This window comes from Armigeres subalbatus, chromosome 2, assembly GCF_024139115.2.
Source record: "Armigeres subalbatus isolate Guangzhou_Male chromosome 2, GZ_Asu_2, whole genome shotgun sequence".
NCBI classification, from domain to species: Eukaryota; Metazoa; Arthropoda; class Insecta; order Diptera; family Culicidae; genus Armigeres; species Armigeres subalbatus.
The window spans coordinates 26673587-26699312 of NC_085140.1; the positions used below are offsets into that span (position 1 = coordinate 26673587).

Sequence of the window (25726 nt, forward strand, 5' to 3'; positions counted from 1 at the left end):
TCAGCCAAAATGTATAGGAAAATACACCTCCGTCACTCATTCGATCTGGAAATTGGTTCTGATTGCTCGATTGACCTCAGAATTGCAAAATGGCAGTTGGTATGTTAAAGAACAATTTCACAGAACATTGCATGATGATTAAATGAACTTTTATATAATGTTCGGCTGGTTTAGTAGGAGCTGCTTTGTGTAGTTTTGGGTTTTTTGATCGAATCGCATCCGCCGAAACCAATATAAAAGCTCATTTAATCATCATACAATGTTCTGTGAAATTGTTCTGTAGCATACCAACTGCCGTTTTTGCAATTATGAGGTCAATCGAGCAATCAGAACCAATTTCCAGATCGAATGAGTGACAGAGGTGTATTTTCCTATACATTTTGGCTGAAATCCCCATACAAACTTCAAATCAAATGCGCCAGCTTATGCAACAAGCGATTGAGCTGAAATTTTCAGAGATTGATTTTCTCACCCAAAGACACAATCCTGGAGGGTGCCCCGTGAAATTAGACAACTTTTTGTTTCCTGGGCCAGTCTAATGTCTATCCATCGTGAATATGCGTCAACTAATATTAAAAACGTTCGATTAAACTTTTGAAAAAAATCTATATGGATTCGTTCGAAGGGTTTGATAGCCGAGGGCCAATTTCCGTATACCCTAGGCGTCCTATCTATACCTAAAACTTGGCATTTTTTACAAGAATTAACGAATTTCTCTATATCTGAGCCGAAACCATCCCAATACATAAACCGTCTAGCTATTTGCTTCATTTTTTGAATGCCGCGGTGGTTTGAATGCAACAACTGAAGAGAAGGAAGCTTTAAGGATACCGGCACGACTATGCGTTCACCAAATATTAAGCATCCAGATTCTACGTCTAACTCATGTCTTTTAGCATAGTAGTTCTTTAATTTTTGATCCTTTACGTGACTTGGCCAACCTCTTCGAACATATTTTAGTACGGTTGATAATAGGGTATCTTTTGCGGACTCTTCGCTTATAATTTTCGAATTTAGAGTTACTTTTCGATCGTCCACCAAATAGTTCAGCTTATTGAATGAACTATATTGATTCTCTAATAAATCTGCGGTATTTAGTTCCTGATACACGGGCATTCTAGATAAGCAATCTGCTACTAAATTTTCCTTACCAGATGTATGAGTGATGGTGAAATCGAATATAGAGACCCGCAAAAAATATCGTTGTAACCTTGTGGCTATTATAGGTGGTCCACCTTTTTTACTATTAAAAATACCTAGTAAAGGTTTGTGGTCGGTAATAATTGACACTTTTTGTCCAAGCACATACTTATAAAATTTTTCCATGGCGAAGACGATGGCTAGAGCTTCCCTGTGTAAAATCGGATATTTTTGTTCAGCGTTAGTTAGACGACGCGAGACGAAGAAAACGGGCATTTCATTTCCATTTATTGTGTGACTTAATATTCCAGAGATCCCCTCATCACTAGCATCGCAAGTTACTGTAATTGGTTTGGATGGGTTATAATGAGTAAGAATTTTCGCGCTACAGATTGCATTTTTACTTCTTTCAAAAGCATCATTACAACTGGAGTCCCATGACCACTGACTATCTTTAGTTAAAAGTTTGTAAAGAGGGGAAAGAACTATATTCAGTTTAGGAACAAATTTGGTGTGAAACGTGATCATACCAAGAAATGCTTTAAGTTGCGTTCTTGACTCAGGCACTGACACGGCCGTGATTGCCTTCACTTTCTCCGGATTAGGCGATACTCCTGCCTCCGAAAAAATGTGGCACAAATATTTCACTTGGGAACGAACCACTGGTACTTTTCAGCATTGATCTTTACGTTGTGTTGCGCTAATCTTTTTAGTACAGTTTTAATTTTCACTAGAAGCTCTGCGTCTGATTCTGCCCAAATAAGAATGTCATCTATGTACGTCTGAACGTTTGTTATACCCTGTAGTATTCTATCCATTACAGATTGGAAGATAGTAGCCGCCGGCTTCACTCCGAACGGTAATCTTTTATAAGTAAACAAACCTTTATGTGTATTTATAACTAAAAGCTTTTTGGTAGCCTCTGAGACCACTAACTGCTGATATGCTCCTTTTAAATCTATAAGAGCAAAAGTTTTTGCTCCGCTCTTGTTTGTTATCAGCTCTTCAATTACCGGGAGCGGGTAATGATGTGTTGTTATAAATGGATTTACTGTTTTAGACCCGCCCATACAAACTCTAATATCTTTTCTATTCGGTTTCACCACCACTACGATTGGCGAGGCCCATTCGGCGTATTCAACTTTTTCCAGCATACCCTTGTGTTCAAGATCTTCTAAGTGTTTAGCTACCGTATCTCTGTGTTTAAATGCTACTGTGTAGGGTCTATGTACAATAGGAATCGCGTTTGGGTTCATCTTTATGTCCACTATCACATCTTTGATTGGTTCTGTTAAATCATCATCGAATGATACAGCAAACTCTTTCTTCAGTTTGTTTACTGTATTTTTAATCCACAATTCTCTTTCTTGGCCATATAAAATTGAGCCAGTCTCGACCTAATAGAGGTACGAAGCTTTTAGGAGATTCCACTATAAGTAACCCGAGAGTCAAAAGTTTTTCATTTACCCTCACTTCTACATTAATTTTACCTAGAACACTAACAGATTCTCGCGAAATAACAAAGAACTTTCTCTTATCCGGTATTATGACCTGCTAACTGAATCGCTCGTTGTATGTGTCCAGAGAGCAAATGGTTACACAAGCACCCGTATCGCATTCCATCAATAGTTTGCTATCATTTACCAGCAGCTCCACAAAAGCAGGTGTTACATTATTGGACTTACCTAGCATCACATTGTTGATCCAGTTCGGAGTATCCCCTACGACGTCTATCTCAGTCGCGGACTCGTCGTCATCGATGTCGTTGTCTTCTTCTATACTCATTTTAAGGTCTTCCATAGCTGCCAATAATTGATTTATCCCTTGGTTTATCCTGTCTTCGTAAACTCTCTTCCTGTTAAAGCTGCCTTTTGCTGATTGCGCCCCCTGCCGCGCCCCCTCCACGTACAATGGTATGATAAATGCCCCTTCCTATAACAATTGTAGCACACCGTTTCCTCACTGACCCTAGCATTTCCTCGGTGGCTTGATACATCGCTGTGTACCGGTTTTACGCCAGCTTGCTCGTTCAACCTTCCGGCTTTGATAACCCCCTTACTCTGCGCCCAATTACTATTCCCAACATAATTGACTTTATTTATGTCCTGTTTAGCCATTTTCCGCGCCTCCAGGGCAGCAATTTCTATTGTTTTGGCCTTCTCTAATAGCTGAGCCAAATTCAGCTTGTGATCAGCATCACGTAACATTGTCTCCCGAGTCTTATCATTTCGTAGACCGGCCACGAATATTGATTGCACCAGCGTAGTTTCCGTTTCTACACTAACACTACAGTGTTCTACAATATTCTGTAGATCAATTGCGAAGTCGTCCAACGATTCGCCATCTTCTTGCCGCCGCGTTATTAAACGATGACGCTCGGCGAACACATTTTTATTCTCTTCATGCAGTAATTTGAATTTTTTCAAAATTTCTTCATAGGACTTATCGACGATTTTATCTGGTTTGAAACTGCCAATGATTCTATTGGCTGTTTCTTGCCCAACACTTGTTATGAACTCCAAGGCTTTCTCGTCATCAGGGTCTTGTTTAACGCGAAGTAAATATCTACCATCTGCAGGTAAGAATTCACATTCAGACCGGGTGAATACAATGGAAATCTTCCTTTGGTTCTTTTGTCCATCATCACTGCTAAAGGCTTATTATCCTCTTCTTTCGACACGTTTGGCATTTTACCGTACCAAGTCAATCACTAATTCGAAAATCCGCGAGGTATTAGATCTTCTTTGATCCTTACAGATCCTTATAATCACGCTTCCCGTTACACTACACGCAATTCCGCGCCGTTTGTCCTCGTCGCCAGAATTGTTACGACCGAAGATCGCCTGTTGGATGTTTCGGATAGATTCTAAGGAAATAGTCGATCTTTACTCTTGCGAGGGTCAATCCAAACTCAGCTTTATTAACTCTGTTACTTCTATGTACATCTAGAGAGTATGATGAGATCTACATCATATCAACTCTCTCAGTATCGAGATAGGGAACACATTCATATTTGGCCGCATGCCGTTTAGCCGAATAGTTAAAATTTGTTTCCTTATTAATTGAAGTGAGATGTTCGAAGTAAATAGGGAACAGTGAGAACTGAGAAGTGAGAAATGAGATGATCGAAACAAGTACAGAGTAGTGAGAAGTGAGTACTGAGAAATGGTAGTGAATATTGAGTAGTGAGATGTGTTCAGTAACAGTAGTGGAAAGTGAGAAATGAGAAGAGAAAAAAGTGATGGGAAGTGAGATGTGATAGATGAGAAGTAGGATGTGAGTAGTGAGAAAAACAGAAGCAAGAGGTAAGAAGTGAGAGATGATAATTGGGAAGCGAGAAACGAGATGTTGAGTAGTGAGAAGTGAGTTGATAATATATAATATAAATATATATATATATATATATATATATATATATATATATATAAATAAAGAAGGAAAGAGAAAGAATCTCGTTTCTCACTCCTCGTTGCTCGGTCCTCACTTCTTACTACTTCCTTCTCACAACTCACTAGTCATTTTTTACTACTATCTTCTTACTTCTCACTTCGCACTTTTCACTTCTCACTTATAACTTCTTATATCTCACTTCTGACTTCTCATTTCTCACTTATCACTTTTTACTTCTAAGTTTCCACTTCTCACTTCTCTCTTCTTTACTTTTACTGCTCACTATTCACTTTGATTTTTTCACTCCTTACCTCTCATTTCTCACTTCCTAAGTTCCTATGACTAACATCTCATTTCTCTCAAGTAAAAATCTTATTTCTCACTTTTCACTTCTCATTTCGAATTTCTTACTTCTCTTTTTTATCTTTTCACTTCTCACTCCTCACTTCCCACTTCTCATTTTTAACTTTTCACTTCTCACTTATAACTTCTTATATCTCACTTCTGACTTCTCATTTCTCACTTCTCACGTTTCACTTCAAACTTTTCACTTTTCACTTCTCCCTTCATACTTTTCACTTCTCGCTACTCACTTCGTACTTCGAATTTGTCACTTCTCATTTCTCACTTCCCACTACTCACTTCTTACTTTGCACTTCTCTCTTAGAATTTCTCACTTTTCACTTCTCATATCTAACTTTTCATTTCTCACTTCTATCCACTTATTTGACACTTCTCATTTCTCACTTCTCGCTTATCACTTTTTACATATAACTCATGCAAATACTGTTTTTGACGACATCGAGTTAGCGACGTAAAAATGCTTTGGAAAATTACTTCGACTTAGAGAATATAGACTTACGGAGGGAGCGCAGTATTCTAGATTCAGGGAATTTGAATTTCATCGAGTGAGGGAAAATATCGAGTTACAGAACATCGAGTTTGGGAGAGTTCACTGTAATTCCTCTTAGATTATTTCATGAAAAAAACATCAAATTATTTTATTCTAATTTGAAACGTTTGAAGATACCTAGTCATAGATAAGTTCCATTAGAAACTCTTAAAAGGTAATAAAGTAGATGTTAGAGCAATATAATCCACCTAATCAAATTATCCCGGTCGGGTCCAATTCCCAGTTTTTCCCTGGCGGCGTGACAGATTTTGAACACTGGCGCGCCGGTACAAAAATGTTTGAGGCGGCGTAATGCTAAACATTGTCGGTGGCGGTGGCGTACGGCTCTAGTTAAGGGTTTCAGAATGTGACTGTTATTGCACAAGAAAAGTGGAGATTCTGAAACAATCACATTCAATCAACTGAAATAAGTACAGAAATCAGCAACGCGTAACCAAAGCGGGGTACAGCTAATAACCAGAAAAGGATGAAATGCGGCCTCATGTGGAGGTTTTGAATACTTCTACATGATTCTACAAACGTTGCCTCTATTTTGATCATAATTTCGTCGCCTTGAGCATGAGCATGATTGACCGCCCACGGTTGCTACTCTGTTATTGCCAGGTCAGCTGTATTTACACAGAGAACCAACAGATGAAGTTTGGGACTAACATCATCTTCAATGTGTAAGACCTGGTGACCAAAAAATAAGCAATACCAGCGCCGGCCGTGTCCGAATGCAGATCAATTGAGGAATGGGTAGGAAAATGTTGACATGATACTCGCTTTGATAGAAGCCGACGAGTCATCTGCACTTCCACGAGAAATCACTGGGATGTTGGATATATGGGGTAGGTATTGTGGCAGGGTTCGTTTTGGTAAACGGTATGCCGTATATAGCGTGTAGTTTGATCAATTCAAATTATAATCGAACGAACATTAATTATTTTAATTACTGACCGCACTAAGCAGAACAAAATTGTCGATGACCAGCCGATCTCTCTGCTAACCGCACAAAGCAGAACAATATTTTCGATGACCGGCCGATCGTTCTGCTTACTGACGCGAACTGCATCTTCACTTTCTAATTAATTTACTCACCCGCACAAAGCCAAAGCAGAACAACATTTCGACGATCGGGCGATCGTTCTGCTAACCGCACAAAGCAGAACAAATTATGTCGTGACCAGCCGATCGTTCTGCCTACTAAATAAATCACGAAACATGATCTACTTTTTTCACCTTATTCCGACAGGAAATTTGATACTCCTAAGTAAACGTCTCTGAGGCATGTTTCCAAGTACATAATTTCGTCGCCTTCCATCCACACCTTAAATTAAGCTTCTGAAGAATGATGTACATATGTACTGCCGTGCTATTCAGAGTGAGCCGAAACCGTCCCATTAGCGCATATTAATAACATAGGAGCATGTTATCAACCTTCCTGAACTCGCACCCTTGTAAAAAGTACAACACCTTCGAGAAAAGCACGATGTCATTTTCAAGAGCGGCGGGGCTGCGTAGGTGATCCAGGACCATGCGATTCCCGGAAGGTTAATAATGGAACATATACCGGAAATGAAATCATTAGGCTACGCAACCAGATGGTATACCGACCTGTTCCATGATATCCATCAAATCAATAAAATTTAAAACGGCGATCCAAAGCCTCAAATGTAACTTCATTATCGTACAATTAGCACCTCACCCTTCTCCAGTGAGTTGCTGTTTAGTATAAATAACTGAATCATAAGGCGCAGTCAGCTTTTCGTGAGTCCGAACTATTAACTGGAGCAAAATGATTCAAATTTTATTTTTTGTCATGCTCGGTAGTTTATTTGCAGTCAGTCGAGCCGATGAAACTATCATCCAAGAAAACTCAGAAGCCCGTCAGTCGTATCCCGATAATCCGTACTTTCATTCCGGTAAGGTAAGATCATACATATCATCACTTATTTCGGTGACAGCTTTTAGTAACACGTACTTTTTCCTAATTTAATTACAGTTGCATATCCTTTCGGTTACGGTTGGGGCATTGCGGCCTATGTGTTCATAGTGTTCAAAGCGGTTTTCTTATTTACTTCTTTTGTGGTTTGGGCATACTCAGAAGCAGGATTCACAAAACGTGACCATGGCAGAGCGAGTGAGTACCAATGGATTGACTCGATCGTACAGCTGGTGGCCCCGAGGACTTCGGAGGATTGTCGTCGGGAAGTGATCTGCGAAGCGGAAGCATACGTTGCCGGGAACCCAATACTGCGGTTGATGTCGCAGTTTGGTGGCGGAATGGGAGGCGAGTGCAAAATGGCAACCTTCAGCGGAGAGTGTAGTGCGATCACAATCCAGGACGTGATTTTTAGCCAGTTGAGGCCAATGTTGAGGCGTCCGTCAAATGTGAATTGGGGCTCGTCGTTACTTAATAAATTTTTATAAAATTGGGACTACTTGTTTTTTTTTATCTAGTGGAAGATGATTAACCAACAGTCGACGATCTTGAAAAAAAATTAATATTTTTGTTTTGAGTTAGAAAAATATGTTTTTTCAATATGTTTGATTGGTAGGCTCAGACGTGTAGGTATGACATCCAATTGAGCTGCAGTTTAGGTTTAAGATATTTACAATAGATATCATCTTATTATTAACAGTTAGTGGGACATTATAGCGGGGCGTCATGGTCGTTTAGGACCTAGAATGGTTTTTCGAAACTATTCTGGGTCCCAAACAACTGTGCAGAATTTGGGACCGATTGGTTGCTTTATCATTTTCCGCATCGTGTTTGAAGTTTGTATGGAAATTAGTATGAGAAAACGAATATTTTTGCATTTTTACTTTCAGAGTAGAGGTTTCAGTTAATCGTAAACCAAATGGTACCATGCGTTAAAGTATAACTCAAAGGATGCCGAAAAACTTTGCTAAAATAGGTACGTTGTTGGAACGTCCACGGAAAAAGTTATAACGCTTCGAAGATCGATTGGTCAAACCATATGCAAAACATCATTTATTCTAAACAGCACTGTCGAACTATTCATTTCATTTATTTAGTCTACATCTAAACAGATAACACTGAATCAACAATTTGACGCCACAATACACGGTTCGAGGCCGCATCTATCCATCCTCGAATACGCCCCACGCTCGCCAACTCGTTTTGCACCTGGTCTGCCCATCTCGCTCGCTGCGCTCCACGCCGTCTCGTACCTGCCGGATCGGAAGCGAACACCATCTTAGCAGGGTTGCTGTCCGGCATTCTTGCAACATGTCCTGCCCATCGTACCCTTTCGGCTTTAGCTTCCGGCTTCTGGATACTGGGTTGGCCGTAGAGTTGGGCGAGCTCGTGGTTCATTCTTCGCCGCCATACACCGTCTTCTTGCACACCGCCAAAGATGGTCCTAAGCACCCGTCTCTCGAATACTCCGAGTGCTTGCAAATTTTTCTCGAGTATTGCCCATGTTTCATGTCCGTAGAGGACTACCGGTCTTATTAGCGTCTTGTACATGACACATTTGGTGCGGTGGCGAATCTTTTTTGACCGCAGATGATGCGCCTTCGTATTTCACGACTAACATTGTTATCAGCCGTTAGTAAGGATCCGAGGTAGACGAACTTCTCGACCACCTAGAAGGTATCCCCGTCTATCGTAACACTGCTTCCCAGGCGGGCCCTGTCGCGCTCGGTTCCGCCCACAAGCATGTACTTTGTCTTTGACGCATTCACCTCCAGTCCAACTTTTGCTGCTTCACGTTTCAGGCGGATGTACAGTTCTGCCACCTTTGCAAATGTTCGGCTGACAATGTCCATGTCATCCGCGAAACAAATAAATTGACTGGATTTGTTGAAAATCGTACCCCGGCTGTTACACCCGGCGCTCCGCATGACACCTTCTAGCGCAGCGGTTCTCAACCTTTTTCTTGAGAGGTACCCCTTCGCACCTTTGCATAAATTGAGGTACCCCCTATTTATTTTTTGGCTGTTAAATGAAAATAAGTGTAACTCATAAGCTATATGAAAAAAAGCAACTAAAAATTAACGGGATATATGACTCTCCATAAAGTTGGCTGAAATTTTCATTATTCCTAGCTCTTGGAGAAAGGCTTCCGAGCCTCTTGGAATACGGCTTTCGTGCCACTGAAAAGAAGGCTTCTGGACATCTTGAAAGGTCGCCTCTGAGCCCCTTGAATGTTGACTTCCACGTCTCTAGAAAGATGAACTCCGAGCGCATTGAAGAGAGGTTTCCGAGCCTCTTGTAAGTAGGCTTCCGAGCCTCTCGAAAGTAAGCTTCAGAGCATCTGGTAAGAAAGTTTCCGAGCCTCTTGAAAAGAAGATTCCGGGCCTCTTGAAATACGGCTTTCGTGCCCCTTGAAAGGAGGCTTCCGGGCCTCTTGAAAGGAGACTTCCGGGCCTCTTGAAAGGAGACTTCCGGGCCTCTTGAAAGGAGGCTTCCGGGCCTCTTGAAAGGAGGCTTCCGGGCCTCTTGAAAGGAGGCTTCCGGGCCTCTTGAAAGGAGGCTTCCGGGCCTCTTGAAAGGAGGCTTCCGGGCCTCTTGAAAGGAGGCTTCCGGGCCTCTTGAAAGGAGACTTCCGGGCCTCTTGAAAGGAGGCTTCCGGGCCTCTTAAAAGGAGGCTTCCGGGCCTCTTGAAAGGAGGCTTCCGGGCCTCTTGAAAGGAGGCTTCCGGCCTCTTGAAAGGAGGCTTCCGGGCCTCTTGAAAGGAGGCTTCCGGGCCTCTTGAAAGGAGGCTTCCGGGCCTCTTGAAAGGAGGCTTCCGGGCCTCTTGAAAGGAGGCTTCCGGGCCTCTTGAAAGGAGGCTTTCGGACCTCTTGAAAGACGGATTCCGAGCCTCTTAAAAAGAGGCTTTCGAGACTTTTGAAAGAGGCTTCTGGGCTTCTTAAAAGGGGGCTTCCCGGCCTCTTGAAAGGAGGCCTCTGAATCTCTTGAAAGTAGGTTTCCGGATCTTTTGAAAGGAGGCTTTCAATCCTCTTGAAAGGAATCCTCCGATCCTATTGAAAGAAGTCTTCCGGGCTGATTAAAAGTAGCGCTCGAGCACAGAGTCTCTTAATTCTCGTGTATACATGGATGAGACAGTGTGCCATGAGCTACGAAAGCTCACGTAGCATCGATTCCGTGCGACGAGAGAAGCTAGCGCGCACATAAAATAACTGAGTGAGCGTGTCTCAAAGTACGTCTCATGAGACTCATCTCATGCGCTAGGAATGCATAGCTGGCGTTACTTAGGCGACGATATTATTGAATGAAAATTTCCCGCCCAAGCTGTTTTACGCACCTCCGCTGTTGTTTGCAAAGGTTTGCCATGGCAAACAGCGCATGAGCTGATCGCATTGAGATGTCTCAATGCGACTCACCAATGTTAATGTGAGGTACACAAGCTTCGTGAGACTCGCGTGCGCTAAATTTTATGTGCGCGTAGCAGTCGTTGCTCAATCTCATCCTTTTTTGTACGCGTGCATGATGTCTGATCAGAACATATAGTACATGTATCAGCCAGTGGAGATATATCAGCTTCCACACTGATATTCTTCCCTCCCCCTTCATACAGGAGCTTGGCAGAAGGAAGGTCGTGTAATATGTGCCATCACAAATATTGCCCTCCGCTCGCTTTCAAATCGACTTCTACAAAAAAACATTCTTCATGCCTGCCGTATTCTAACGGAACTATCAATTCTATACTTTCGCCTCTAATTCTATCATGAACATGTACGTCCAAGTTTGGAAGATGATATTAGCATTTCCATATCAATGTATCAGAACTTAATCAATAAATTTTGATTAAAACTGCATGAAATCCGCCATCATGCATTTTTGTCCGAGGTACCCCCTGGGCCCGGCGAAGGTACCCCCAGGGGTACATGTACCCCAGGTTGAGAACCGCTGTTCTAGCGCAATGTTGAACAACAGGCACGAAAGTCCATTACCTTGTCTTAGCCCCCGGCGCGATTCGAACGAACTGGAGTGTTCGCCCGAAATTTTCACACAGTTTTGGTCACCATCCACCGTTGCTTTGATCAGTCTGGTAAGCTTCCCAGGGAAGCTGTTCTCGTCCATATTTTTCCATAGCTCTACGCGGTCTATACTGTCGTATGCCGCCTTGAAATCAACGAACAGATGATGCGTTGGAACCTGGTATTCACGGAATTTTTGAAGGATTTGCCGTACAGTAAAGATCTGGTCCGTTGTCGAGCGACCGTCAACGAAACCGGCTTGATAACTTCCCACGAACTCATTCACTAATGGTGACAGACGACGGAAGATGATTTGGGATATCACTTTGTAGGCGGATTTTAGGATGGTGATCGCTCGAAAGTTCTCACACTCCAGCTTGTCGTCTTTCTTGTAGATGGGGCGTATAACCCCTGCCTTCCACTCCTCCGGTAGCTGTTCAGTTTCCCAGATTCTGACTATCAATTTGTGCAGGCAAGTGGCTAGCTTTTCCGGGCCCATCTTGATGAGCTCAGCTCCGATACCATCCTTACCAGCTGCTTTATTGGTCTTTAGCTGTTGGATGGCATCCTTAGCTTCCCTCAAGGTGGGAGCTGGTTGGCTTCCATAGTCCGCTGAACTGACGTAGTCATCTCCTCCACTGCCTTGACTTTCACTGCCTGTACTCTCAGCGCCATTCAAATGTTCCGTGCTGCTTCCACCTTTCGATCACCACACGTTCGTCCGTCAAGATGCTCCCATCCTTATCCCGGCACATTTCGGCTCGCGGCACGAAGCCTTTGCGGGATGCGTTGAGCTTCTGATAGAACTTGCGTGTTTCTTGAGAACGGCACAGCTGTTCCATCTCCTCGCACTACGCTTATTCCAGGCGGCGCTTCTTCTCCTGGAAAAGGCGGGTCTGTTGTCTCCGCTTCCGTCTATAACGTTCCACGTTCTGCCGGGTACCTTGCTGCAGCGCGACCGCTCGTGCTGCGTCCTTCTCCTCCGGAATCTGTCTGCACTCTTCGTCGAACCAATTGTTTAATCGATTTCGTCCCACATTGGCTTGGGCAGCTGTCGTACTCACGTTATCATCATCATCAGTGCTTCCGGAGTGTGGGCTATGGACGTTGTCCAAGTAACCAAAATTTCCTTTAAGAGTACGTTTCTCGCTTAATCAGCTTCACCGAGCTGCTTAAGCGAAAAACGTACTCTTAAAGGAACTTTTGGTTCCTTGGGTTATTATGCTGAAGTTGAAGAACCGGCCTTTGATCCTCAACCTACACATTCTTTCGTTGATCGGCCACAACCCGATCACACGTTTTTGCATAACACCTATCACTATGAAAGCTGTTCCCAGCTTGTGTATGGTAAGTTTGGTTGGAGGTGCTACTATGGTCCTACTATCTATGGTGCTACTATGGGGGCCTTCCTTAGCCGTGCGGTAAGACGCGCGGCTACAAAGCAAGACCATGCTGAGGGTGGCTGGGTTTGATTCCCGGTGCCGGTCTAGGCAATATTCGGATTGGAAGTTGTCTCGACTTCCCTGGGCATAAAAGTATCACAGTGCTAGCCTCATGATATATGAATGCAAAAATGGTAACCTGGTGTAGAAACCTCGCAGTTAATAACTGTGGAAGTGCTTAAGGTCACTCCTGACGGAATCCAAGTTTAAAAGTGCTCGCGTTTTCGGGGGCACACCACTCGATTCAGAGGCGGCGCACAACTGTCATTTTTGTTTATTTAGCTTTGCTGCGTCGCAGCATGCGTGAAATAATAAAAATGACAGTTGTGCGTTGCTTCCGTTTCGAGTGGTGTGCCCCCGAAAACGCGAGCACTTTTAAACTTGGACTCCGACACTAAGCAACAAGCTCTGTCCCAGTGAGGGGATGCAATGCCAATAAGAAGAAGAAGAAGAAAAAAAAAAGAAGAAGAAGAAGAAGAAGCTACTACGATCCAAGAGACGATTGATTTCGGCACGAGGGACCAATATTCTCTGACGGCAGTTTAGTAGGGGATCCCGAACGCATCTTGCACCGGGGGAGAAGACGTGCGAAACGTCAGACACACCAAGGCCGGGGAACCGCCATCTAAAGAGACGCCACAATACACGGTTCAAGGCCGCATCTCTCCATCCTCGAATGCGCTTCACGCTCGCTAAGTCGTTCTTCACCAGGTTAGCCCGAACATCACCTTTGCAGGCATTCTTGCAACATGCCCCTCCCAGCGCATCCTTTCGGTTTTAGCTACCTTCTGCATCCTGGGTTCGCCGTAGAGCTTCATTCTTCACCGTCTTCTTGCACACCGTCAAAGATGGTCCTAAGCACCCGTCTCCCGAATACTTCGAGTGCTTGCAGGTCCACTTCGAGTATGGTTCAAGTTTCATGTCCATAGAGGACTACCAGCAGTGTTGTGCTGAATCATTATCAGACGATAATGATTGCAGTTTTCATGTGAAAACAGTAGGCGAGTTGTCACTGGTGAAATTTTGTACTCAAATGATAATAAACACAGAATTTTCATTCAAACATTAATCTTTACTAAATATCAGTTAATTGTCAACTGTCTCGTTATATCTTGTATTTGGCTTTATGGTTCCATGGTAGTAAGGAAAAAGAGTTCAAAATGTAACGGTAAATGCTTGAAATCAAGATATGATTTTCAAACGATTCTTAATCGCTGGCGAGTTTTTATCACTTGATAAAGAACGTAAAAACGCGGGTGTCTAAAAGTAAGAACGTGGGTGAGTTTTGATCACCCTCGATTTTTTGAAAATTGTATTTTTCCCAACCAGTCTTATGAGCGTTTTGTACATGACACATTTGGTGCGGTGGTGAACCTTTTTTTACCGCAGTTTCTTCTGACACGTCTTCCTATTTCACGACTAACATTATCATCAGCCGTTAGCAAGGATCCAAGGTAGACGAATTCATCGACTGCGATGCATCCACCACCAGTCTAACTTTTGTTGCTTCACGTTTTAGGCGGGTGTAAAGTTCTGCCACTTGCGGAGTGCGGAAGATTCAGTATGGACTGCTCATACCGAGGCAGCAGGGTCGTAGCATAGAATTGTTGGTACTTACTATTATTGACACCTCGAGGCATGGCAGTGGAGTGTCAGAGCGAGCACCCAAGTAAGCCTCACATGGTTTGAGTGCCTGTGTGAGCGTGGTGAAGTATGTAATGCTGAAGCCTGAAGGGCAGTTCCGGGGGAAAATTATGGAAGCCAAAGGAGAGTTTAGTGGGTAGGAGGAGTCCCACACTCTGGCACAAACCCCGTGTGGTAGTTTGACAACTACTAAGCACGTGTGCAATAGGTTGTGCGTAAATGCATACTCTCTTGTAAAAAAAGCGTAGGGGGTCGTCAATCGCCAGCACGTACGGACGTCAATTCCAGTTCGAGACAGCAGCACGTACGGACGTGTTTTTTGCTCGCGCATTTTTTCCAAGTGTTTTTCTCGTTCGTTCGCTGTTTACGTTTTCGCTTCGTCGCGTTGGCGTTATTTTCTCCCGGACCCGTCATGGGAGACTCGGTGGCCGATTCGGTCGCTGGAAAAGTGCCTAAGCGCACTGCTCTTGGAGGCGTGGGTAACCCCTCCAAGCAGCTTTTGCAGAGCAACGTGTTCTCGCCGTTGCCGCTTGATGACGCCGGCAATCCGCCGAAAAAGAGGAAGAAGCAGGTGCAACCAGAGCGGAAGGAGAAATGCCCGCCCGTGTTTGTGAAGGGCGATCCGCCGGATTTACGCCCAAAAATTCGCCAGCTGATCGCTAAGGGCCTGAAATGTACTTTTCGGCTCTGCAGCGAGGGCGTGAAAGTGATGCCGGCAAACAGGGACCATCATCAATCCGTCGTGGAGTTCCTCGAGGTCCACAAGTATGAGTACTACACTCATGACTACCCCGGCACGAAGCCGCTCAAGGCTTTGCTGCGAGGACTTCACGACATGAAGGAGGAAGAGCTCCAAGTAGAGCTTGAAAGTTGCGGACTGAAGCCAGTAGCCGTCCACAAGATCGCTTGTCACGACAAGGCGAGGAGATATCGCGACCAGCTTTACCTGATCCATCTGGAGCCAGGCTCCAGTATCTGGAAGGACCTGAAGCTTGTTTACGTCATAAATTACACCGTCGTTGACTCGGAGCGATATTGGCCAGTGCACCGTGATGTCACGCAATGCACCAACTGCTTCAATTTCGGGCACGGCACCTCGCACGGCACCAGGAACTGCCGCATGAAGCCGCGCTGCAACGAGTGTGGCGAACCCCATCCGACTGACGAGTGCGACAAAATGGAGGTGGCCGATCCCAAGTGCGCCAACTGTGGTGACAAACATCGGGCCACCACAAAGGGCTGCCCAAAGCGAGCCGAGTTCCTGGAAATCTGGAAGAAGGCTTCCACCAGGACCATTCCGAAGAAGAACCGTGTTCCTGTAATCAACGAGGTGAACGTTCCAGCCATCCCGGCTCCCCGTCGTGTGATTCCAATACTCCCACCGCTACAGCCGCACAAGCGACTGGCAGCGGCAGCTGCATTCGTCCAAGCTCCAGCATCGTCGGCACCATCCACCAGCGAATGGCCCCCGCTCCCTACTCCTGGGTTCCGTCGGCAGCCGGAGAACGAAACTGTCCCACCGGAAGAATCTGCCCCGCTGTACACTCCGGAGCAACTGATGCCGATCTTCGCGCAGCTCGCCACTCGACTGCGCGGCTGCAAAACCCTTTTGACCAGGTCTTCACTCTTGGCGTTCATCACCGAAACGCACCTAAAACCGGAGGTAAACGTCAACACCCCGGACTTCCGCATCGTACGACTCGACCGGCCGACCAGGGGAGGCGGTGTGGCCATCGCTCTTCGCTACAACATCAACTGTCGTCTGCTTCCAAGCTTCCAGCTCAGTGTCATCGAGGCGATCGGTGTCGAAATCACCACTTCAGTCGGCACAATCGCGCTCATTGCGGCATACTGTCCAACGCAAGCCAAAGCCGGCGATGGATCATCGGCTGCCCTTCGGAGGGACATCGTCAAGCTTACGCGGTCAGGTCAGTTTATCATTGCTGGCGACCTCAATGCCAAACATCAAGCCTGGGGCAACAGTCGCGGCAATCGGAACGGCACCATCTGAAGCAACGCCATGGAAGAAGGCCACTTCACGATCTTGAGCCCGGATTCCCCTACTCGGCTGAGTCGGTCCGGTGTCCCCGCAACCCTCGACCTCTACATAACAAACCTGAGTGACCACGTCTCGCAGCCGGTCGTCTACCAGGAGCTCAGTTCGGATCACTATTCGGTGGTGGCGGAACTGGGCTCCTCGGTTAATCGGCACCAACAGTTACGGCGAAACTACCACCGAGTGAACTGGCAGCAGTTCAAGCAGTGCGTCGATAACACCGTCGATTACGAGGTGCGTCCGGAGACGCCGGAAAGTATCGACCGCTAGCTTTGCGCTATCGAGGAGGCGATCACGGCAGCCCGGGAGCAACACGTTTCGACGGCTCGACAGGTAAGCAACTCCTTAAACATCGATGCACTCACCAAAGATTTGATACGATTGCGGAATGACACTCGCAGTCAGTTCCAGCGTATTGGACTGCCTGAACTAAAGGCACGCTGCAATAGAATCACAAAAATTATCCAGGCCAGAATGGTGGCCCTCAATAATAACGATTCAGTTATAAAGTTGCATAATTAGACTGTTACAACTTTAAATCTAGAATAGTAAAAAAACAGTTCAAACATACATCATAATTTACATTACACATTATATTATCATAAAAAAAACATACGTGTTATTGTATTTGCAACAAAAATATTTCTTAGGTAGAAACATAATCATTATGTGACATGCTGTTAGTTAATTATTAGTTAATGTATATATTTAAGTTATAAATTTAGCCTCCAGCTTCCAGTTTCGATCTTTTGACCTTATAGTTCATAGTCCAGAAGCTACCTGGTTCCTCCATGTGTACGCAGTTGTTAAGCAATCATTTATACCTAATGATAATATTGCATCTGCGAATACAATCTGGAAAAGACATTCCATTACATCTTATACAACATTGTCGACAATGATTGCATTAACCAGTATATGCGATTTAATTGAACACATATATAATTTAATATTGACGTGTATAATATCATCATGATATTATCATCTCTAAGAGGAGAAATACAACGTTGTCAATATAACAAAATTGCCCTCAAAGTTTGTTTTCCCTAAAATCGTGTTTATTGTATTTCTAAATTGTTCTATAGATCCCAGTGATGTTGTGAATTGATTGTTAAGAAAAACAAAATATGGAATAAAACGACTAATAGTACATACTCTCTTTTTCTGGTTGCTAATTTTTAGAATTGAATTTCATGTTTCCAATAAGTACTAAATAATGGAATTTTTGCAAATCTGTTTCTACCCATTTAGTGAGTACTTAAAAAACAACACCAGGCTGTTTACTATGTCTAATGACAAATAACAGTAAGTATTCTATTAGTAATCAACCTTTGAAGGTTTAGTTATACATAGCTAGTACAGATGTACGGAAAAACACAGTTCATGAAGAATGGGTGCGAAAAGGTTCCCTTAGAATTCTGACCAATAGTACAAAAATAACTGGATGATCATTTTCATGTAGTTCTATTTCACAGACATTGACTGGGTGATTACCGATTGTTTAATGTTGAGGAATGTATTTGTATAAAACAGCTACCGCTTTTGAAATTTATTTTCTAATTGTATTTAATGATGATGATAAATGCATTCTTTTTAATATTCTTGAAAAAGAATATTTTATTGAACATTCAAGGATCATCAGAGTTGTTGAATGTATATTTGAAATCATTTTAACAGAGAACTTTACAATCAAATCTTAACGAAACACATATATGCAATTTTTCAAATATTTGCGATATATGATTCCGTTTTGAGTTAAAATTTACATATTTACAACTTATGACATAGATTGTAATTAGATTGTACATTTGCATTATATGTAACCTTTCTACAATTTTTCACAACTTCTGCTGGATCTATATATGATTACGATCTGATCTGTGAATATATATAATTTAATTTGTACATTCTTATACGATTGCTGGTTTGCTGGGAGGTCGTCATTTCGTCAGCTCACACAATCTTGGGCAGAACATCGTCAGTCCACACGAAGCAGGCGTCAACGAGCATGCTAACAACATCCCAGGCTTCGATAGCATCCTGAATCTCGAGCCCAAACACATGAGTGCTCCGTTCTTTGAGCACCTCTCGCTGATCTTTAATCAGTGTCTCCGGCTCAACTACTTCCCATCGTCCTGGAAGTCAGCGAAAGTCATCCCCATCCGGAAGCCTGGGAAGGATCCTTCCTCCCCCAGAAGTTATCGTCCCATCAGCCTTCTCTCAGGGTTATCCAAGCTATTCGAAAAAGCTATTCATCACCGGTTACTTGAGTCTGCCGAAAATCTTAACATCTTGCTCGAGGAACAGTTTGGTTTCCGACGCGGTCGGTCAACTGTACACCAACTGACTCGAGTTACCAACGTCCTCAGACGGAACAAGTTTGTCTCAAAAACATCCGCCATGGCCTTACTCGATGTCGAGAAGGCATTTGACAATGTATGGCATGATGGCCTGGTGTATAAACTTCAACGTTAAAATCTTCCCAGCTGTCTGATGAAAATCATCAACAATTTCCTGTCGGCAAGGACATTCCGGATCTCAATCAGCGGAGCGAGTTCCAATGCGCACAACATAATCGCAGGCGTCCCCCAGGGCAGTATCCTCGGGCCCCTGCTTTTCAATCTGTTCACCTCCGACATGCCAGAACCTCCAGAAGGCGGCATTCTGTCTCTGTTCGCAGATGACACCTCCATCGTCTACAACGGTAGAGTGATCAGAGCGCTAGTGGCAAAACTCCAACGAGGCCTGGATGCCCTGACAGAGTACCTCACCAGCTGGAAGATCTGTATCAACGCGGCGAAGACCCAGGTCATCATTTTCCCCCACTATTCCCTAAACATGTTCCGCCTGGGGACTGTAAAATAATCCCCAATGGCACGATTGAGGAATGAGCCAATGAGGCCGACTACCGTGGCTTGACCCTCGACAGCAAGCTTATTTGCAGGCAACAGGTTGACAAAACGGTGACAAAGTGTAACGTTTTGTTGAAACTACTGTACCCTTTGATCAACCGCCGGTCGTCATTGGCCCTGAAAAATAAGCTTGCTGTCTACAAGCAAATCATCCTCCCTGTGATCGAATATGGCATGCCGGTCTGGGAGAGCTGCGCTAAAACCCACCACCTCAAACTTCAACGGGTCCAAAACAAATTCCTGAGGATGATCTTCAACACCCCTCCCAGGACAAGAACATCCGAGGTCAACCGTCTGGCAGGGATAAAGACCTTACATGAACGCTTTGGTGAGTGTAAAGAAAACTAAGAGGCGCTTAGGGCGCTAGTTCCAATCTAGGTTATCAAATTTTTATTGTAAATATTAGTGTACATTGTAGTTAGGTTATCAAATAAAAAAAACACACTCTAGCGCCTCCTGAAGGCCGTCATGATACATTATATTTTAAAAATTAAGTCAAAACATAAAATAATAATAATAATAACAATAATCAAAATTGAAGTTGGAGGCCAAGCCGGCCGATCACTGTATGTACATGTTAACCTTCTGTCTGTGCTCAAAAAAACTTACGTTGTCTGTGCTCTGGGGTCAAATTGACCCCAAATTGAAATTGCTATAACTTTTTTAATGCTTGACCAATTTTAGATTTTTGGGGCTGTTTCGAAAGATAATTTAATCATCTTTCAGGTCGTTACCAAAGATTGACTATAGGTGGGCGGGTACATCGCGGGGAGGGGTTTTCGTAAAAAGGGTGCAAAAACAGTGATTTTTCATGCTATTTTACTTATATCCGAAAATCCTACCCTTTTTGAACTGCACCTTTTTAAAAAGGTTATGCAGGAAGGCTCTGGCATGAGGCGTTGATAAGTTTAGAACTCGGCCGCCAGGTGGTGGTATATTTGAATTCATTATTTTGGACTACTTAAGATATTGCGATATATAGAATTTGTCAGCTATAATAAAGTAGGGGCAGCGTATATTGTTACGCCGTCACTACACACCAGCCGTACTGGCAACCCTAAGAGAAGAACGAGAAGGCAGTGAATATATCCATTTAGTTATGTACCCAAATCTGTATAATAAAGACGTATTGAAACGAGTCTCGCGTGTGTTAAGCGTCCTTTTGCTTTATCCGTGTCACATAGCGCAATTGTCCGGAATCGTTCCGGTGAATCCACTGGCCTGTTGTGTGTCGGTTCTGTCCGACGGTCCACTCTGCATATCCCATCAGGTTTTGGACCCAGTGCAGTGCATGGAAAAGGTGTTTCGGGACGAAGAAAACGGCTTTAAGGAAGCCATTAAAGAACGAAAAAGTTTTTTCGGCGTGGGTACAGTCGGTACAGTTCGTTCAGCATTTGCATTCGGCTCGAGCTGCAAGGCATCATGCGATCGTGATAGTGTGCGTGTGATTGTTGGGAGTAAACTCGAGCAGTGCGCGTTTTCGGTCGTTGGTGTGTTTGAGGGAGAAAGAAATTTCGGGAACGACGGGTGAAAGAGCCCGACGGCAAGTTTGATTTTCGTTCGCGGTACGAGTGTCGATCGGAGAAGAAAATGAGTGAGAAATTTCTGTTCGCTCGTCTCAACAACCAAAATTTCCCCGTGTGGAAAACGCGCATGGAAATGTACTTGAAGCGCGAGGAGCTGTGGTACGTGATTAGAGACCCAGCACCGCAGCCGGTCGACGATGACTGGACGGTTAGTGACGAAAAAGCGCTGGCCATGATTGTCCTGTGTATTGAGGACAGCCAGCTGAATCTAGTGCGTGGTGCTGTGTCGGCAGTAGATGCGTGGAACAAACTTAAAGACTTCCACGAGAAAGCGACGATGACATCGAGAGTTTCACTGCTTCGTCGCATATGTAGTTTGAATATGGACGAAGGGGGTGATATCGACCGGCACCTATATGAGCTCGAAGAGCTTTTCGACAAGTTGGACTGTGCTGGCCAGAAAATGGAGATGCCGCTCAAAATAGCCATGATCTACAGGAGCTTGCCAGAATCTTACGGCAATTTGGTTACCGCTTTGGAAGGTAGACCAGATGCCGATCAGACATTGGAGCTGGTGAAGCAAAAATTGATCGATGAGCACCAGCGGCGGCGGGAGCGATCTGGCAATTCCGGCGAAAAGGCAATGAAGATGCATAGCAAGAAGAAGAAGAGTGAAAGGGTGTGTTATCAGTGCGGTAAGCCCGGACATTTTCGACGAAATTGTCCACAACAGCCGAAAAGCGGCCCGATCGGTAGTGATGTGAGGCGCGATGCCAAATCAATGTCCGGTAGTGCGAAGGCCAAGCAGGCCGAAGAACGTAATTCGGCGATATGTTTTGGGGTTGGAATGAAATGTAGTGGACCATGGATCGTTGATAGTGGGTGTTCTAGCCATATGACGAGCGATTGATCGTTTTTTAACGATTTTTACACGAGCTTTAAAGTGAAGGTGTTACTGGCCGACGGGTCTGAAATGATGTCCGGTGGAATCGGAGATGGAACAGTGAAATGTGTAAACGGGCAGAACCGTTTGGTTGACATTCCGTTCAAAGACGTGCTGTACGTTCCTTCACTAGACTGCGGACTCATATCAGTGAGGAAACTTGTGAAGAGAGGATTGAAAGTGGAATTTAGTGGTTCGCGATGTGATATTTTATCTGCACAAGGCAAAGTGGTTGCGGTGGCAGAACCCCGTGGAAATTTGTTTGCTTTGAAATTGGCAGAAGAAGCTCGTTTGGGTACGGAGGCCCGACACTTGCAGAATTGCCAGCATACATGGCACCGCCGTTTCGGCCATCGGGACCCAGCGGTGTTGGAGAAGATCCAGAAGGAAAAGCTGTCTGAAGACTTCAAGCTACAGGATTGCGGGATCCGGCAGGTTTGTCAACCTTGCCTTGAAGGTAAATCTTCTCGAATTCCATTTCCTAAAATTGCGAGCAATCGGACCCAACGTGTTCTCGACGTCGTGCACACCGACGTGTGTGGTCCGATGGCGAATGTGACGCCCGGGGGTGCTCGCTATTTAATGACAATCATTGATGATTACAGTAGATACACTGTTGTGTGTTTACTAAAGCGTAAGAGCGATGTTGCTGATTGTATCAAAAAATATGTCGCGCACGTCAAGAACATGTTTGGTCGGGCTCCATGTGCTGTGAGATCAGATGGCGGGGGTGAATATACCGGTCATGAGCTAAAGCGGTATTATGAGGAAGAGGGCATTCAGGCTCAACTCACTGCGGCCTATTCTCCTCAGCAGAATGGGGTGGCTGAGCGTAAGAATCGCTCACTCCAGGAAATGGCCACCTGTTTGCTGCTGGATGCAGGTCTTGATAAAAAGTACTGGGGAGAGGCGATTGCCACCTCAGCGTACTTGCAGAACAGATTACCATCCCGCGCCGTTGATACGACACCTTTCGAAAGGTGGTTCGGCAGAAAACCGTCACTATCACACTTGAAGGTGTTCGGTTGTCCTGCATTCGTTCACATCCCAGAAGTAAAGCGATCGAAGCTTGATAGCAAGGCAAAGAAACTTTTGTTCGTGGGTTACTGTAGTGATAGGAAGGCCTACAGATTTTTAGATACAAATACAGACGAGATCACTATCAGTCGTGATGCTCGGTTTGTCGAGATTCAGGAGGAGATATCAGCACCAGGTAGTCTGCCTTCAACAGAGGAGAATCTAGTTGAGGTAGAAGTTACAAGTAGCCGGAGAAAGAAGAGAATGGCCGATAAAGATCGTGAACAGCCACGAGCGCAGGACGAGTCCGATGAAGATGATTTCTTCGGCTGGGATGATGAACAGCACCAGCCCGACCAAGCGGAAGCGACAGCACGGGACAGTCAAAAACGGAGCACTCGAGGCGTATTGCCGAAGCGGTTGGATGATTACGTCGTCAATGCTGCAATGCTAGCGCAGGAGGAGCCAGCTACATACGAAGAAGCAATATCAGGTGCTGAGCAGGAACTGTGGAAGGATGCGATGGTGGAGGAATACCGATCGTTGATGGAAAACCGAACGTGGAAGCTTGTTGAATTACCCGCAGGACGTGCACCAATCAGCTGCAAGTGGGTGTACAAGAAAAAGCACGATAATGTTGGCAACGTTTCTCGGGTCAAAGCACATAGATACAAGGATGCACTACACCAAGGATCTAATCGATAACAGAGTGGTGGTTTTAAACTACTGCCCTACTGAGGAAATGGCTGCCGATATTTTAACAAAGCCATTAGGGTCGGTAAAACAGAAACGATTTTCTTTAGCAATGGGGCTGGTCAGTGCCGATTGCAGAACTGCACCGGTTCCGTGACGTCGAGGAGGAGTGTCAGCTATAATAAAGTAGGGGCAGCGTATATTGTTACGCCGTCACTACACACCAGCCGTACTGGCAACCCTAAGAGAAGAACGAGAAGGCAGTGAATATATCCATTTAGTTATGTACCCAAATCTGTATAATAAAGACGTATTGAAACGAGTCTCGCGTGTGTTAAGCGTCCTTTTGCTTTATCCGTGTCACATAGCGCAATTGTCCGGAATCGTTCCGGTGAATCCACTGGCCTGTTGTGTGTCGGTTCTGTCCGACGGTCCACTCTGCATATCCCATCAGAATTCTCCTCAGTCTAAATATTCTTATCGCACAAATTTAAAAATTGGAAGACGTACTCATTATATTGAGCACCGCTTTGTAGTGCTAGACATCCTGAATAATATTGCCGAATACAACTTGAGTGTAGGTATGAGGGATCTCAAGCTAAAATAATATTTCATATATGCAAGAATATTGCAAGTACGCTAGCGCCGCTTATTTGTAAATTTCCTTATTATTTATTCCGTTACATGACAGTCCATTCCCACCAGACGAACTTTATTAAAGACGTCATCTTCAAAAATTTCAAATATGTGCGATAAGAATATGTACAATGAGGAAAATTCCATATATCGGAATCACTTGAGTAGTCTAAATTAATGAATTCAAATATACCGCCACCTAGCGACCATGCTCTAAACTAATCAATGCCTCATATCAAAGCACACGCCTTCCTGCATAACCATTTTGAAAAGGTGCAGTTCAAAATGGGTAGGATTTTCAGATATAAGTAAAATAAGCATGAAAAATCACTGTTTTTGTACCCTTTTTACGAAAACCCCTCCCCGCGATGTACCCGCCCACCTATAGTCAATCTTTGGTAACGACCTGAAAGATGATTAAATTATCTTTCGAAACAGCCCCAAAAATCTAAAATTGGCCAAGCATTAAAAAAGTTATAGCAATTTCAATTTGGGGTCAATTTGACCCCAGAGCACAGACAACGTAAGTTTTTTGAAAAAAGTGCACTGTAGCTCATACTTTCAAGATTTTTGAAGTGAATTTGCACCTAGGAGACAGATCTCGGCGAGTTTTACCAAACTACCAAAAATTAGGAGAATCGGTTGGAAATTAAAAAAATGGCAGCCACTCAAAGTGGCCTGGGGTCATATTGACCCCAGAGCACAGACAAAAGGTTAAAAATAATTGTAGAACAAAAAAAAATGTTTAAATAAAGAAGAATTTTACTACTACTAAAAAAAGCGTAGGGAGTCCATGCTTTGATAATGGATCACATGGTTGGGGTCACACCAAATCACACCAAGCGCCAACGGAAAATTTCCGATTTTTCTGCTCAAACTTTCGTTTAGCAGATTGAATTGATCGCAAATCGTATCGGATATCCTTCAACCTCATAACTGAGGATATCCTACTGCAAATGTATTCTCAATCACAATTCCTATTTGAATATCATTAAATATCAAGCCCATTAGCGCCATGATTTTGGGGTCCCGTAGCGTAGTTGATTACACATTCGCCTCATAAGTGAATGGTCATGAGTTCGATTCCTAGCCTTTTCTCCAAACCCTCGTTAGTCGCCGAATGCGCAGCTCATACGTTTTGGGGAACGCGCCTTACCGTCACGGCTGCCTGGTGACGAATGACAAATTGTTTTCCTCGGAGGCATTCCTTCATCGTACCCGGATAAATAGCAACCGAACAATGCAACGCTCATTGAATTCACAACATGGACAAATGGACACACGATTAGATGGACTGGCAACGACAACAGCAATGAATAATGGAAATTCAAAATAGATTCTGTAGAGCAGAACACCACAGTAGATCTCGTCACAATAGCTGTTAAGTAACACAGAATGGCAAAATGTCTAGCAAAATAAAGAAATTATAAAAAATTGCCATGATTTGGAGTTTCTTTCACAAATGAATTCAAAACATAAC

At 44.1% G+C, this 25726-nt stretch overlaps 1 protein-coding gene across 1 annotated transcript; it reads left to right on the forward strand.

Moving 5' to 3' along the window:
- The first annotated feature begins 7181 nt into the window (after positions 1–7181).
- Positions 7182–7855, forward strand: LOC134208878 (uncharacterized). The gene is made up of 2 exons (XM_062684825.1): positions 7182–7347; positions 7428–7855. The coding sequence occupies exons 1-2, from the start codon at positions 7221–7223 to the stop codon at positions 7853–7855; spliced, it is 555 nt and encodes a 184-aa protein (XP_062540809.1). The 5' UTR covers positions 7182–7220.
- Positions 7856–25726: the final 17871 nt, after the last annotated feature.